Below are 17,324 nucleotides of genomic sequence, written 5' to 3' on the forward strand. Positions count from 1 at the left end.
GCCTTCCTTCATCCTGACCTCCTGGAAATGCCTTTTCCCCAGACTCTACTTGTCCAGAGCCCAAGAAAGCTCCCCAATGTGAAGAAGGCTCACCCTCCCTGAACTCCCAGCACATTTCCCCAAAGACCCTTCTCAGTTTCCCTGCTGCTGTTAGACCCAGGCTGATGGCGCCTCTGTCCAGTGGCTTAGTTGGAGCACCTACCTCTAGATTTTCTCACTCACCCTTCAGTACCTGAGACGAGATGGTGCCCTCCAAGTAGAGCACCGAGAACCCTAGACCAGGACACACATGCCCTCTGATCCCTCTTTCTCCCAGTTAATGCTTCCTTATCCTCTGCAATAGTGTGGGTCAGCCAGATGCCCTGAGGATCACTGGTGGACTCATGTCTACCTGATCATCCTAGGAACTGATCATCCCCCTGGCCTGTGTGGTATTTCTTTAGAAGGACCACATGAGATTGGGCCACCAGAATGGTGCTGACATGCTGACTTAGGGTGACTCAAATTGTTTATATGAGCAAGAACTCTGCCAAAAGTATTTGCCCAGGACCCTCACCCTGGTGTGGCCTTGTCAATTTCTATCATGCATTGCACATGCCTTAAAAGGGTCCTGTCTTCATCATGTCTGCATCCCTTCCCCATAGTCGTGCCTATTTTAGCGCCTGTGCATAATAGAGACTCAATAAGTATTTCTCAGCGTGAATGCTCGAAGGAATAAGTAACATCTCAGGCATACATATTTATTTTGATCCACGGTTCTAATCATGTTTTCCTTGCACAAATTTCTAGATCTTCCGCATTCTGAGTAGCAACAAAAAAAAAAAAAAAAAGGAAAGAAAAAGGAATTTTCACATCCTCAAGCCCTCCAGTCACTGACCTGACCGTTGATGTCCTGAAAACTTATCAAGAAAGAACAAATGCGCCTCCAGATTCTCCTGACACCAAACTGCAACTGGACTTCAACTCCAACACACGTGAGAATGGCCGAGTGTGGGAATGCTGGTTGAACAGTCTCAACGTAGGCAGCCCCGTAGTTTGGATTTAACAATGCTTTGGCTGCAACAAACTATAGTGATAGGACATATGTTCATTGTGCTTTGCTTTTGATCTTCAGCTCCGAGGTTGAGATGCTCTCCCATGGGAAAAAGAAAAAAGGAAGAAGAGCTGGGCAGAAGGAAACCGACTTCACCCACCACTGAAATACTTCCTACCTGAAGCACAGCTCTCTTGCGAGAAGAACATGATGGCGGCTCTTCACAGTCCCCTAATTAAGGGGCTTGGGTTGGGTCCTGACTCAGAGGGAAATACAACACCACTGAGAGGCCCTCCGCACAGCACCTGAGCACTCACAGCCAAGCCTGGGCTTGGCCCCAGTGGACATATGAGAACAGGTGCCTGCCAGAAGGCGGGAGGCCTGCTGTTGCCAGGTCCACCATGTGAATCACAATGACTGCATGAGGTCACGGAATGTTGAAGATGAAATGAAAGTGGCTCCTGAGTCACAAAGTCACAGGGGGGTGGGCATCCTTTTGACAGGGGTCCCAGCAATAGAGCAGTCCCACTCTCCCGGATGAGCTGGAGAAGTAGCTACCTCTCCCAGACAGAGTTGGGGTCAAATTCATGCACATCCAATTTCCATCAAAGCCCACTCTTCCCAGGGCTTGCTGGGAGGGAAGGATAACTGCAGGCTCCCCTGGGATGCCCCCTCATGAGAGAAGTTCACAAAGTTTGAGACAGAGGCGAATGGACAGGTGTGCTTCTTAGGGAAGCAGTCAAGAGGTGGCAAGAAGTTGGCAGCTGCCCTCAAGAGGGTCCTGGCACCATGGACAATGACAAGCCTCTTCAGCCTGAGACAGAAGGTGAAAGGGCATCCCATCTCTCACCACTCAGGCCCATCCCCGCTGCCTCAGTACAACACCTAGTGATCACAGGACCCTGAAGCCCACTTCTTTCCTCACCTGGGACCCTCTAGAAGTGGGATGATGTGTTATACTGACTTGGGTTCAGGGCTTGGCAAACAGGAAGAGTTGGCTACAGTGCTATGCTAGAATTATGTCATACTGGCTCCAGCCAGCTTTAATTTGTATTGTGTGGGCTGGTTGATACCATATTTATAGTTTGAAATCAGCCACATTGGGAATATTTACACCACATGAATTGGCTAACACTATAAATCAGGATATTTTTGGTGTTTTTTTTTTTTTTCCTGGAGAATCAATTGTTAAATATTTACCAGCATCCTACTGGTTGTATGGAATTCTAAATTGTTTGACAAGGAAATTAAGACTTAGAAATTCATCACTTTTCTAAGGCACTCAGCAGTTTGGCAGCCAAGCTGCTGTCTGTCTTCTAACTACCAGGCTACTGCTACCTGCACTGTGTATCCCAGACAGGCTGGGAGATAAATGTTGGAACCTGGGTCTATGGACAAGGATTAAGAAAGAACATGGACTCATTAGGAACCCCACCATCCTAGAATCTGGGTGGTCAAAACTTGCGACCCCTGCCACAAACGCTCAGCCTACCCAATGAGTGGGTTGGCTAAATTCTGACACGTCATTCAGAGGCATAGTGTGGCTTCTTGAAACTACTGAGTCCTGCTGATGCCTGAGAATTGAGCTCTGGATTTTATGTGTGGCTTCCACAAGCCTATGGCTGATCCCAGGTCAATGGCCCAGAGGTGGTAAAACCACATCTAGCAAGTGTAGCGGACTGGTGTGAGGGAAGCTCTGTTCCCAGTAATATGATTAATTCATCACTATGAATTAATCATAGTAATTCATTTCAACCCAAGGGAGATTTTCAAGCCCCTCCTTTCCTGATCACAAATCAATGTTAGATTGGAAGGAAGAGAAGGTAAGTCAAATTCTTACCCATGCCTGGGTATCGGGACTGGCTGAGTTGAAACAAAGACTCTGTTAATGCAAACAACACCTTCACCCTCTGTCCTCCCAGTTTCCCCAAGAAGGGAAGCATCAAAAGGATCACTTGTGAAGCAAGGGGAGAATGACACTGGTTCCATCTGACAGGGCCAGCCTCAAACTTCCCAGGCCAAAGCTAACCCAGTCACCCTTCCTTCTCTTGCTCTCTGGAACTGCTCCTGGTCCATTTTATTTTCTATTTGACCTAAGTTGCCACCTGCGCTGGCCCGCACTGCCCCTTATACTCCCTGGCACCATTTGTGCCTGACAATAAGGAAGCCTATGTATCGGGACCCAACCTTTCACCCGAAAGAGTGCCAGCACACCTCAAAACCCACCCAAACACATAAGAAGGGGAAAGTGTGAGCAAGGAGCTGATCTCCAAGGCAGGCCTCAGACAGGGAAGCGGGCAGGAGCAGCCAGTCTCCAGGGAGCAGAAGGGAGTTGGTTTCACAAGCCCCCATGGACCCAGCAGTCAGAGGCAGCGCTAATGGGGAAGGCAGGTTTGTAGAGCGGACTTGCCCTGGCAGGGCTTGGCACCTTGAGGACCTGGGGCTCAGAGGAAGGGAGCAGAGACAGAGGGGTGGTAGCGGCAGGCTTTACTGGAGAGGCCAGCAGGTTTTATTCCTGGCATCAAGGAGATGAGTTTTTTTCTTCCAGATGAGACTGAAACTGAGCTAGTACCACAGAGCAGCGATAAAACGCTCTACTGTGAGGCCGAACCCCCGCCAACTGTAGAAAAAGTGAAACCAGCCCGGGAGAATTCGGAAACAGACCTGGAGATTGAAGGTGAGCATGGGCATTTGGGGGCGGTCAGGGCAGCTTCTCCTCAGAAGCTGGAGAAATCTGGTTTCCAGGAGCTGTCATCTCACTCCAGAGTCTGCCCTGCGGACGGCCTGTAGAGGAAATGTGGCAGAAAGGCCTGTGCTCGATTTTGCCTGGAGTCCTCCTCCAGGCTGCCCGGGGACAGCAGCTTCAGCTTCCCACGCTTTTCACCTGCGTCAGGAGCAGTACCCTCACGTCAGCTTGTTAAAAACTGAATCAATACACAAACAGGGTTTTCTGATCTAAATATTTCCACATGGGCATCCTATGCAATCTTTGCAATAGTCCTAGAAGGTAGACATCATTGCCCACTTTTAACAGAAGAAGAACTGGGCCTTAAAGAGATCATAGGCATTGCCCAGGGACAATGGGAGTTTGCCCAGCATATTGGCTGATCCCGTGTTTGACTCACTCTGATGGTCCTGCCTTCTGTATTCCATATCCCAGGCCCCTGGAGTGTCTCTGTGGCCTATCTTGCATCCCAGTGACTTTCCCATACTCACCTTAGAGCTCTGGTTTCCCCTACTTTTCTTGATAAATCTAAGCATGCCTGGGTATGGGGACCGGCTGAGCTGAAACAAAGACTCTGTTAATGCAAACAACACCTCCACCCTCTCTCCTCCCAGTTTCCCCAAGAAGGGAAGCATCAAAAGAGAACACTTGTTAAGCAAGGGGAGAATGACACTGGTTCCATCTGACAGGGCCAGCCTCAAACTTCCCAGGCCAAGGCTAGTCCAGTCACCCTTTCTCTCCTGTGGCCTTGCAGCTGGCTGCTGGGCAGTGATTCACAGGCAGCAGAGATGGAGGAAGGCCAATTCTGCCAAATTAAACTGTGAAGTTCATCTGCATCAAGTCCGTTTATAATCCTCTCCACCATGGTCAACATACATCTTCACCCTTCCATGCAGACCTCCTCCCCACTGTCCCCCAGGCAGCTTGTTGCTCTTTTTCTGGCTTCTTGTCCACTTCAAGTCTGTTGCTAACGTAGCTTCCAACACCCAACTTCATTCACCTGGTTGGAGAAGGTAGCAAAGGACAACACTGGATGTTTGGCCAAAGGGTCCTGTTTCTATTTCATTCCCCCTACCTCTTCCCCTGACTGCAGCAAGTGCTAACACTGTCTCTAGCTGCCCATAAAACATAACAATAGGGAACACAGCTAGAAAGGGTCAGCATCAAACCCAGCAGAATTAGTCCCAGGGACAAAACTGGGGGTTACCTTCCCTGCTTTGGCCAACAGGAACCTCTAATGGCTGAATTTGGCACCAAAAACTCTGTCCTGAAGGGAAACTCGGGGCTCAGCAGCCCTGGCTCCTGGTGCCCCTGCTGTGGTTGCTGAGACACTGGGAATGAGCAGGGAAGGCACGGGAAATGGGCCAGCTGGGAGCAGTGCTGGCTGTGAGTCTAGAGAAGAGGGGGAGACGAGCCTGGTTTGCTCACATGCCATGAGCTGTTTTTCTCCACAACAGTGGTTCCCACCTGGAAGCAATTTTGCACCAAGGGGACATTGGGCAAACTAGGGGGTAGGCGGTTGCTACTGGCATCTTGTGGTTCCATGCCAGGGATCCTACTAAACACCCTACTATGTACAGGACAGCCCTCAGAACAGAATTATCCACCCCAAAATACCTGCAGTGCTGAGGTTGAGAAGTGCTGCTGTACAAGCATCCCAAAAAGAAGTCTGCTTTGTAGTTGTGCTTGCAAAATCAGCTTCCCTGTAAAGCACTTGTCCTTTTACCAACAAAGTTCCCATTGTCAGCCTTAGATTGTTTGGGCGGGGAGGGGGTTGGCCAAAGGCCCTGGGATCCAAAGGAAAAACAGATGCAGACATAGAGGCCAGCTGGCTCCAGGAAGCCCTGCCATAGGCTGGACTTGCCTAATGAGGACACAGCTGTGGGGCACCCAGAATCCAGGGAGGCCTGATGCCCAGTGACCACGGGCCAGGCTGGCCTAAAGCCTAAGGAATAAACGCCCCCAGGGGTTAGAATGGAAAGGTGCAGTCCCTACTTCTGCTAGCTGGTTTTAGCACTGACCAACTGTGCGTTATTTGAGGCTAGGTTTGTCGTCGATAAAGCAAGGATGACAGTCCTTTTTATAAGGAAAATGACATGCAAACTTTTGAAAGAAGAAAGACCATTCATATGCAAGCGTGCTTATTTCTCGCTGATGTGGAGGTCTTTCCATATTCACTGGTTTGCCATTTTGAGAGGTCCACCCTGTCCTAGTTGGGCTTTTTAAATGTCGGTGCCTCTATTAGTCTTTGGTGAAGCTTTTTTCATGACTCACAACCTTGTGATAGTGGTGGTGAAATTAAAAGTGAAATGGAGACTCCATCAGCCATCAAAAGTCATCTGCTTTTAACCTTTCAGAGTTGTCCAAAGGTGGGTAAGAGGGCTTGGGCCTTCTATGTCCTTGACCAGTCACTGGATGTGGCCAACCTGGGCAGGTGGGGTGAAGCACACTGCTCACTTCTAGGAAAGCTTCTGGCCTAAAACCATGGACCTCATCTCCTACCCAAAGGAAAACATTCATCTGGGACTTTCTGGAGTTAGAGTCTCCCTCTCCCACCATGGACTGATGTCCCAGACAGGAGCTGGCTTCTTAGCACATACCCACAGGGAGAGATCCTCTGGCAGAGGACAGTCTAGGCATGAGTGAATGTGACCTGGGGCTAGAGGGGAGAGAAGGCAAAGGTGGAAGAGAAATCCTACTTCAGCCCATCTTTCTCTGCAGATAATGAGAAATTTTTCACCACTGGACAAAAGGAGCTGTACCTGGAGGCCTGCAAACTGGTGGGTGTAGTGCCTGTCTCCTACTTCATTCGGAACATGGAGGAGTCCTACGTGAACCTCAACCACCACGGCCTGGGCCCCAGGGGTACCAAGGCTATTGCTATAGCCCTGGTGGTGAGCATGCTAGCAGGGGCTCATGAAACCTCGTGGAGGTGGAGGGTTGGCAGAGTGGTAGGCCCAAGATTCAGAGGGCCCCTCCTATGGAGCCTAAATAGGGACCTTTATGTCCACACTGCCCTGGGTTCTGCTTGGCTGCCAAATGATTTATTTAGCTCCTGGTAGGAGGCTGCTAGCAACCTGGGCCTTAGAAGTCTATGCTCCTTGCAGAGACTTTGGGGAGAAAAAAATAGACGTCTATATACTCTTTACTGTTCAGGAAGCAAAGGCACCAGCCCCTGGGGCCAGAAAAGTGACCAGGCCCAATGATCAATGTAAGAGCACCAACAAAATGCCAACCTGGGTCTCCATTCCAAAGCTCACCTGTGCTATAAATGGGTTTACTACTGACCCATTCCATTCAACGTCTGCCTTGTGCAACATTATAATTCATAAATACCGTGCTGTAGAATAGATCAAGTTTTCCCACAGAAACAGTGTTATCTCTCAGCTTGGTATAACCAAACAAGGACTTGACCTTGAGTTCAGCATGACTTTATACAATTATAACTGACTTACACACAAAACTGACTCCCATCACAGAAAAACAGAAAACCTAACAACTGCATGTCAGCACAACACTGTTTGTTCACTTAGAAAAGTAAACAGAAAATTCCATTATACAACAGCTCAGTAACACAGAGAGGTAGATGTGTCTTTAGAGGTGACATTTAAAATTGGTAATAGTTAAATTATCCATGGAAAGAATTAACAGAGAAAAATAAAGAGTACTTACAGGACCACCAGGTTCATATGCTCACTGTGCAATAAGGACCAATGCACTGAAACAGCAGAGTTTGCAACAAAGAGTTTAATGATCACAGGGTGGCCAAGCAAGGAAATGAAAGGAACGCTTCCGTCCATTTCCCTAAGGAGTTCTGGTCTAGAGTTGTTTGTTTGAGACAGGTTTTCTCTATTACCCAGTCTGGAATGCAGTCGCATGATCATGGCTCACTGCAGCTTTGACCTCCTGAGCTTAAGTGATCCTCCTGCCTCAGCCTCTTGATTATCTAGGACCACAGGTGTTCACTACTGCACCCAGCTAATTTTTGTATTTTTAGTAGAGAAGGAGGCTTGCTGTGTTGCCCAGGCTGGTCTCAAACTCCTGGGTTCAGGCGATCCACCCACCTCAGCATCCTAAACTGCTGGGATTACAGGCATAAGCCACTGGACCTGGCCTGGCCAACAGTTTTTAAGGGGATCTTGGAGGACAAGGGACTGAAAAATTAGGGTCATTGATTGGTTGGGACAAGGGGGATGAAATCATCAGGAGGTAGCAGCTGCATGCTTTGGTGAGTCAGCTTCTCTTGGGGTCCTTCAGACCAGCTGATGTCAGTATAGTTTCACCAGCATCTCAGATAGAAAACTTAACATTTCACAATGCTTGCGATGTTATCTGTAGAGCAGTGAAAAGGAACTATGATCCTGTGACAGAGTCTATGTGATTCTAGGGCAACAGGCAGCAAACAACTCTGAGGAAGGGGTCAGAGAGCAGCTGACCTCATGACCAATGCTGTGTGTGCTGCAAGCTGGGCTGATTTCTGTTTCTCCCCTCCCTTCTTCCCTGATCAATTTTTTAAAGTTTATAGGGACAGTTTCAGGACTGAGAAAGAATTCTTTAAAAATATTATTTATAAAGGAGCTGAAAGAAGAAAAGGAGTCAGTGAATTCAATAGCGGATGAGTGACTGAGAGACAGGAGAAGCTACCGAATGGTAGAGACAGCCAAAGACAAGCTGCAGGAAGACTGAGTAGGCCAAGTTCAATGATGCAGACATCTGAGAGACTGATGAATGAGGAAGGCAATTCTGTGGGTCCATATCTATTCAGTTATGAAATACATGATGAGCTCCAAAAAGCCTGGAAATACACTGTCATTGTTGGTTGCTAGAAGGTACAGTAGTCCACCCTTATCCACAGTTTCACTGTCTACAGTTTCAGTTGTTCTTACAGTACAATAAGGTATTTTGAGAGAGAACAAGAGAGAGATATGCCACAGACACATCACTTTTATTTTTTTTTGAGAGACAGTATCGCTCTGTCTCCCAGGCTGGAGTGCAGGGTCATGATCTGAGCTCACTGCAACTTCTACCTCCCAGGTTCAAGTGATTCTCTTGCCTCAGCCTCCTGAGTAGGTGGGATTACAGGTGCGCGCCACCACGCCTGGCTAATTTTTTGTATTTTTAGTAGAGACAGGGTTTCACTATGTTGACCAGGCTGGTCTTGAAATTTTGGCCTCAAGTGATCCTCCCCACTTGGCCTCCCAAAGTGCTGGGATTATAGGCATGAGCCACGGTGCCCTGGCAATATTACTTTTATGATAGTATATTATAATAATTGTTCTATTTTATTATTAGTTATTGTTAACATCTTATTGTGCCTAATTTGTGAATTAAACTTTATCATGGGTAAGTATGTATAGGAAAAAAGCATAGTATATTTAGGATTTGGTACTATCTTTGGTTTCAGGCATTTACCAGCAGTCTTGATGTTTTCCCCCAAGGATGGGGTGGACTACTGTAATCATTGTTAGAATGTAAGTTCCTTGTACGATAAGAGGGATAAGCTTGTGTGCTGCTGTTCGTTTTGAGTGCCTAGCCCCCAGTTGGCATTGAACGGTGTATTCCTAGAATACATGGTCTTATTTTTCTTCACTTTCCCCAACACACTCATTCTTTCTGAAAGATATAACGGCATTTGCATTTAGCATATGCACTTTAAGAAGTGACAGGAAATGTGAGATTGCACTGTTTTCCGGGGATGGGAAGAAAGGGGCGGAGAAAGAACAAAGATGTCTTGAGATTTGTCAGTGGTGGAAAGGCTGATTAATGAAGCGTTAGGAATGCACCATTACTTCAGGAGCTTCGGGGGAAAAACATGGACCATAATGACATCCTCTTGGGACTTGGACCACTTGTTTCTTAGTAACGGCAGTTTCTGTTTGGGAGGAGTTTCTTCTTCCCCCATTCTCTGTATCATTCATTTGACAAGTAATCATCGTGACATTCTGGTGGACTGAACTTCTATTTGCTCTTTGTACTGATTAACTTTTCACGTATTTGTGTTTCCCTGGCTTAGATTAGGAGCAGCCTAATAGCAGGGATAGTATTTCATCCTTGCGTGTATACCTTGACGGCCCATTACCGTGCCCTTGTATGTGGGGGCAGCAGGTGGGGTGAGAATGGGAACGTTCTCTGTTAATCCTTGTTTCACCAGCAGTGAACACAGAGAGTGACAAATAGACACTGGCCTGTGTGGAATAAACGTGGATGGATTTGGGAACTGGGCCTCCTGCTTCCCCCTAGAATGTGCTGGTCGCCAGTATGAATCTGGCAGTGGTGATTCAACTGATGTTTCTAGACACTGCTAAATAGCACCTAGACTGGGAGGCCCCCTGAGCCATCTCCCTCGCCTTTGAGCACAACTCAAGGCAATTGAATTTTGCCCAGCCCAGAGAGCTGAGACCAGAAGACATTTCAGGAAGCCCGGGGGTGAACCATCCCGCATTGCAATAGCTTGTACTATCACATTTTCCTTTTCCAGGGGAGAGGGTTGGGGAGGACCAGCATTAACACGCCTTCCACTTGCTACTTCTCTTGCTCCTTAGTGGGACTTGAAAATGCTCAAATCCAAACCTCTGTCTGTTCTCTGTACCTGTGTGTATTGGGAACAAGGTGGGGAAGGGAAGATCGAATTTCTGATTAGAGCTAACCCCAGTCCTTCATGCTGCAATGCGAGTCCTTTCCTCTCTCTCCTCTTGCCCCTCATTGAAATGCAGACTAGTGTCCGGTCGCGGTGGCTCATGCCTGTAATCCCACCTCTTTGGGAGGCCAAGGTGGGTGGATCACCTGAGGTCAGGAGTTCAAGACGAGCCTGGCGAACATGGTGAAACCTCGTCTCTACTAAAAAAATACAAAAATTAGCCAAGTGTGGTGGTGGGCACCTGTAATCCCAGCTACTCAGGAGGCTGAGGCAGGGAGGATTGCTTGAACCCGGGAAGCAGAGGTTGCAGTGAGCTGAGATCGCGCCACTGCACTCCATCCTGGGCGACAGAGAAATCACTCCATTTCAAAAAAAAAAAAAAAGAAATGCGACTAGCTTGGATCTAGATATTCACCGAAGATTTATGTGTCCAATTCCTTCCAAACAGACTTGAGGTCACCTCCTATTAAAAAGAGTACCAGAGCCAGGTGTGGTGGCTCACGTCTGTAATTCCAGCTACTTGGGAGGCTAAGGCAGGAGGCTCACTTGAGCCCATGGGTTTGAGATCAGCCTGGGCAACACAGACCGCATCTCAAAAAATAATAATAAATAAATAAATAAATATGAATTTAAAAGAGTGTACCAGATAAGACTTAAGCCTAAATTAGAAGAAAGGCCTCTGAAGAAAGCAAAATCAATGCTTAAAAGACCTCCTTGCAAGAATCTTTATGTTTAAATATCCTTATTCAATGTATCAAGTTTTCCTTAATCTTGGAGTAGGTCACAGTTCTTTCTCCTTAGGGCTCAATAGTTAAAATCTGTTTAGCTCATCCTTGTGCCTCCGACTTGTCAGGGTTTTAATTGCTTTCAGGATTCTTTTCTAAATTCTCCCAGAATCAGCGTATTGTCCTAGCAAAACTCTACGGGTTGGTTCGGCCCCTGTTCTGGTCTCTTCGCCCTTGCCAGGCCATCAGAATTCCTAGCCTGCATCTCAGGGCAAGCAGAGAACTGACTGGGTCACCAACCGCTTCTGTGTCTCTCTCCTTCCCCTTGTGCTGGCTGAAGTCCAACACGGCTGTTACCAAACTGGAGCTGGAAGACAACTGCATCATGGAGGAGGGCGTCTTGAGCCTGGTGGAGATGCTACAAGAGAACTACTACCTCCAGGAGATGGTACTGTGCCCCGCTGTGCTGGCTCCTACCATCATCCCTGGGGATTCACAACCCACTGGACACAAGCCAGAGGCCCTGCCGGCCCCTGCCCTTCCCACGTGACTTCTCGGAGGAGGGTCACACGTGAGAGGCTGTGTTTCCTATGGCTGTAGAAAATCCTAAGAAACAATTTATGGCCAGGCATGGTGGCTCACACCTGCAATCCCAGCACTTTGGGAGGCCGAGGCAGGTGGATCACCTGAGGTCAGGAGTTCGAGCCCAGCCTGGCCAACATAGTGAAACCCCGTCTCTACTAAAAATACAAAAATTAGCCGGGCATGGTGGTGGGCACCTGTAATCCCAGCTACTCAGGAGGCTGAATCAGGAGAATGGCTTGAACCCAGCAGGTGGAGGTTTCAGTGAGCCGAGATCGCACCACTGCACTCCAGCCTGGGCGACAAGAGTGAGACTCCATCTCAAAAAAAAAAAAGAAAGAAAAAAAGAACCCATTTCTGTCTGGAACTTAGAAGACCTTAAAAATGATAAATGTGGCCAGGCATGGTGGCTCATGCCTGTAATCCCAACACTTTGGGAAGGCAAGGTGGGCAGATCACCTGAGGTCAGGAGTTCGAGACCAGCCTGGCCAACATGGTGGAACCCCGCCTCTACTAAAAATATAAAAAGTTAACTGTGCATGGTGGTGTGCACCTCTAATCCCAGCTACTCGGGAGGCTGAGGCAGGAGAATTGCTTGAACCCCGGAGGCAGAGGTTGCAGTTAGCTGAGATGACGCCACTGCACTCCAGCCTAGGTGACGGAGTGAGACTCTGTTTCAAAAAAAAAAAAAAAAAAAAAAAATTGATAAATGTAGCTCTGCATAGTTGCCTTAAAGTGAACTTTCTTAAAGAAAGTAAAGACATGAAATAATTTCATGAAAGACAATGTGCCTAGAGATGGCTGGTGGTGATGGTTACACAATGGGAATATGCTTAATACCACGGCACTGGACACTGAAAAACGGCAAAGATGGTAAATCATGTTATGCTTATTTTACCATCTTAAAAAGAAATTCAAAGAAAAGGGGGAAACAACCAATTAAGACCATAATGGCCACTTTATATAAAGTCCCACCCACTAGCTTAAAAGGACAATTCATACTTCCCGAATCAATGAGTGGAATTTACAATAATTCTGCACTCTGAACTCAATTTTCACTGTTTCACTCCACATGAAGCTGTTCTGGGTTTTAACACAAAGAAACAAAATAGCGTGCTTATCTGAAGCACCAAGGCTAAATTGGGAAAATAGGGAGTCCTTGAAGCCAAAACACTGAGACCAGCCAGCCCACGGGTCCCACAGGCAGGCCCTGGAAAAGCCGGCTCTAGAGCCTGGTTTCCTATTGCTCTTCTCTTCGTCCTTGGCACCACCCTATTCCTCCTAATCCTTCCCCATCCCAACCCTACACCCTCAGCACAGGACTCAAGTAAACCACAAAAGACATCATTTGTTCATGAGGGCCCTTTGGTGAGCTTTTTTACATACCGAAGTATTTTCTTGCCTTTTAGAATATTTCCAACAATCACCTTGGTTTGGAGGGGGCCAGAATCATCTCAGATTTCTTCGAGAGAAATAGTTCTTCCATCTGGAACCTTGAGCTTTCAGGTGAGCACATGGAAAGGGGGGGAGAAGACGCTGGGAATCAGAGGGAGGGAAGAGGGGAAAAACAGATAATTCAACGTCTCTTTGAACCAGACCATGTTCTTCTAGTCTTGGAGACCAGAATACTGCATCTATGCCTGTTAAACCTCCCAGTCACACTCCCCTAGCCCCCGCCATTTATCATCCATATCTGACATTACAGATGATATATAAACAATAATTTATCATATACTTTACCACCCAAACTGAATAGGGCACTATTAATTAACTGGAACCATAAGCAAACTGAGATGTCTTGCACCCAATCGTAAACTATGTTTAATATGATTAAGAACATAAAATAAAATCATAAAAGAACAAATCACTTAAAAAAATACCTCTCCTCCTCTCCACACCAAGATTTTCTTACAATGAAAAATTTATAGTCACTGATATTAAAGGCTCAACAAATAAATTCAATGGCACATTAGTTACGAGTGAGTAGAATTAGTGGAAAACATTTTATCTTTGCAGCATAGAAAGACAAAGACATAGAGAATATAAAAGATAAAAGAATTAAAAGAATGACTAGTTTCCAGAAGGAGAAGAAATGAATGAGCAGCAATATTTGAACAAATAACAGCTAACATGTTCCCTAAATTGATAAATTTGCAGATACAGGAATTCAAGTAACTCCTAAGAAAGGTATATAAAAAGGAATCTACACTGGAATATATCTCTGAAAAACCCTTAAGATACAGAGAAGATCTGAAGAGTGTCCAGGGAGAAAATACAGAAATAAAGTTTGTGTATTTTTCTTTATAAAGATGGAGTCTCGCTATGTTGTCCAGGCTAGTCTTAAACTCCTGGGCTTGAGCAATCCTCCCGCCTCAGCCTCCCAAAGTGGTGGGATTACAGGCAAAAGCCACCGTGCCCAGCCTTAGTTCGTGTATTTTTAACATAAATGTTATTACAGGTCAGTTATTATTCTCCAATTTCTCTTGTTTTACACTAAATATATCCTGGATTTCTTTCTATGGCAAAACAAATAGATTTATCTAATTCTCTTGAACTGCTGGCTAGTATTCTGAGTTATGGACATAGTACAGTTTATTTAACACCCCCCTATTTGGGAGAAAGGAGATTAAAGTCATTTCTAATTTTGCCTTCAAGTAATGTTTTAAAGGACTTTCTTGTTCATGCATCTTTTAGGCACATGTTCTTGTATTTCTAGATAGACACCCAGGAGCACAATTACTGAATATGAAGATGTATCCATTTTTGTGAACTTAACAATTGATTTCCAAATTTCCCTTTAAAAAGACTGCCAGGTTATAATTCTACCAATGAACTGTTGCCTATACTATCCCCAGAAGGGAAATAGCAAGCTATTTGTGAATCAAAATGGTTAAGCGTGTGGGTGTAGAAGTCACAGTGCTTGGGTTCAAATCCCAGCTTTGACACTGGGCAAGTTTTTTAACCATTTTGTGCCTCATTTTCTCATTCATAAACTAAAGATAATTATATTACCCGATGGTTGTTATGAATATTAAGTGAATTAAAATCTAAAACTCCCAGAACTATACCTAGTACATAAGTATTCAATGTGTTCCTCGCTATTATTTTCTTTGTTACTGTTACACATTCTATTACTATTGAAATAGAACACCTTTTGAGATGCTCACTTCCACTTCTATTTTCTCTTCTATGAAATGTCAGTTGTTGCATGGGGTTGTTAGTATGACTTAGTTTTAGCCATTCTTCATAAACTATAGGTATTCATACTTGAATGTTAGAATGTTAGATACAGGTTTATTTATGGTACTTTCTTTTTTTGTTTTGTTTTGTTTTGTTTTTGAGACAGAGTTTTGCTCTGTCACCAGGCTGGAGTGCAGTGGCTCGATCCGGACTCACTGCAACCCCCGCCTCCTGGGTTCAAGCAATTCTCCTGCCTCAACCTCCTGAGTAGCTGGGACTAGCGTGCCACCATGCCCGGCTAGTTTTTGTATTTTTAGTAGAGACGGGGTTTCACCATGTTGGACAGGATGGTCTCGATCTCTTGACCTCATGATCTGCCCGCCTCAGCCTCCCAAAGTGCTGGAATTACAGGCATGAGACACCATGCCCAGCCTGTTTATGGTACTTTCTTGTAGCAAAGTTTGTGTCTTTTATTGATGTCAAGTTTTATAGTCTTTTTCCTTTATGGATTTAATTTTTGTAGTCTTGCTTTAAAACTCTTTCCCAAAGTTTATAAAAATATTTTCCTGAACCAGCAGTGGTGGCACGCACTGATAGTCCCATTTACTCAGGAGGCTGAGGTGGGAGAATTGCTTGAGCCCAGGACTGGCTCCCCTGGGCAACATAGCAAGACCCATCTGTAAAAATTAAAAGGAAACAAAATTAGGTAACAATATTTTCCTTTATTTTTTTCAATTTTTGTTGTTGTTGTTTCTACTCTCAGCTTTCTAATATATCCAATACTTGTTTGTGCATGGCATGAGGTAGAAATCAGATGTTTTATTTCCAAAACTGATAGCCAGGTACTCTAGCATCTCAATGTCATAATTCATCCTTTTATGATTAATTTAAAATATCATCTTTATCATGTATTAAACTCCCATTATAAATATAGGTTTCCTTCTAGATTCTCTGTTTCATTTCATTAATCTATGTATTTCCATGTCAACATTGCATTGTCTTAATATTTGTTTAGAATATTAAAATTATAATTACCACATATTATAACATAAGGTGTTGTGACTAATACAAAAAAAGATGATGTACTGTTTAATATATGTTATAAAATCTTATAATAAATATTTTTTGTTTGTTTGTTTTTGAGATGGAGTCTCCCTCTGTCACCCAGGCTGGAGCGCAGTGGCGCCATCTCAGCTTGTTACAACCTCTGCCTCCTGGGTTCAAGTGATTCTCCTGTCTCAGCATTCCGGGTAGCTGGGATTACAGGTGGCTGCTGCCATGCCCAGCTAATTTTTGTATTTTTAGTAGAGACAGAGTTTTGCCATGTTGGCCAGGCTGGTCTCAAACTCCTGACCTCAAGTGATCCACCCGCCTCGGCCTCCCAAAGTGCTGGGATTACAGGCATGAGCCACTGTGCCCAGCCAATAAATATGTTTTGTATGTGAGTGGGCATTACTTTTTTTCAAAGTAACCTTGAATCTTTTCTTCAAAGTAATCTTGAATCTTTTCTTCAAAATAATTCTGCAATATTGGCTATTAGTATTGTAAGTAATAGTAATCTTGGCTATTCTTGTACAGTTTCTCCTCCAGGTGAATTTGAGAATCATTTTGTCAAGTTCTATTTAAGAAAAAAAAAAAGAAGAAGAAAAAAACACCTGTTGGGGTTTTGGTTGGGGTTCCATTTAATATTCTAGATTAATTTATGAAAGAACTGACATATTCGCAATATTGAGTCTCTTCATTTATGAACATGGTTTATCTCTACTCCTGCAGGTCTTTATATATATATATATATATATATATATATATATATATTTTTTTTTTTTTTTTTTTTTTTTTTTTTTTTGAGAAGGAGTTTCACTCTTGTTTCCCAGGCTGGCGTGCAATGGTGCGATCTTGGCTCACCACAATCTCTGCTTCCTGGTTTCAAGTGATTCTCCTGCCTCAGCCTCCCAAGTAACTGGGATTACAGGTGTGAGCCACCGTGGCCAGCCCCAGGTCTTTTTATATTCTTGAGTAAAGTTTTAGTTTCTTCTGTTATAAGCCTTGCATTATTTATATTAGGTTTATTTCTAGGTCTTCTATTATTTTATCTTATGTGAACAGAATGGTTTTTTCTATCACATTTTCTAATTGGTCATTACTGGTGTGTCTGAAAGCTATTTATTTTTATACATTGATTCCATATCCAGTCACTTTATTAAATTATCTTATGAGTTCTAACATTTTGTTAGTTAATTTTACAGAATTATTTAGATAGGTGACTATATCTGCAAATAATGATAGTTTTTTCTTTTCTAATATTTATATCTCCTAATTATTTTTCTGGTTGCATTGGCTAAGACCCCTAACATAATGTGTTAACATAGTACAGAAAGCTCTTTGTAAAAATACAGATCGCCCGGTCCTATCCCAGTCTGGTGAAATCAGAATCTTTAGCAG

The 17,324-nt window shown here is 44.7% G+C and overlaps 2 protein-coding genes across 14 annotated transcripts in view; one reads left to right on the top strand and one right to left on the bottom strand.

Annotated features, from left to right (window-relative positions):
* Positions 1 to 17,324, bottom strand: part of ANGEL1 (angel homolog 1) — a 75,774-nt gene that overhangs the window by 36,788 nt on the left and 21,662 nt on the right. For 3 of the 13 annotated variants that reach the window (XM_028851711.2, XM_077941548.1, XM_077941549.1), the window contains one exon: positions 13,130 to 13,238. Coding sequence is in view for 7 of the 13 variants with exons in the window: in XM_077941542.1 (XP_077797668.1) it covers positions 878 to 1,066; positions 3,698 to 3,724 (216 nt within the window). In the remaining 6 variants the exon portion in view is untranslated. Of the gene's footprint in view, positions 1 to 877; positions 1,067 to 3,697; positions 4,759 to 5,375; positions 5,509 to 13,088; positions 13,239 to 17,324 lie in introns of those variants that run through there. The other 10 variants (XR_013396470.1, XR_013396469.1, XM_077941542.1 and 7 more) reach the window with 9 other exon arrangements.
* LRRC74A (leucine rich repeat containing 74A) overlaps positions 2,182 to 17,324 on the top strand; it is a 43,096-nt gene continuing 27,953 nt past the window's right edge. The window contains exons 1-4 of the mRNA XM_077941550.1: positions 2,182 to 3,710; positions 6,480 to 6,652; positions 11,461 to 11,568; positions 13,112 to 13,208. Of these exons, the coding sequence (XP_077797676.1) occupies positions 3,563 to 3,710; positions 6,480 to 6,652; positions 11,461 to 11,568; positions 13,112 to 13,208 (526 nt within the window). The 5' untranslated portion in view covers positions 2,182 to 3,562. The remainder of the gene's footprint in view (positions 3,711 to 6,479; positions 6,653 to 11,460; positions 11,569 to 13,111; positions 13,209 to 17,324) is intronic.

The sequence above is a fragment of the Macaca mulatta genome, chromosome 7 (assembly GCF_049350105.2).
Source record: "Macaca mulatta isolate MMU2019108-1 chromosome 7, T2T-MMU8v2.0, whole genome shotgun sequence".
Taxonomy (NCBI): Eukaryota; Metazoa; Chordata; class Mammalia; order Primates; family Cercopithecidae; genus Macaca; species Macaca mulatta.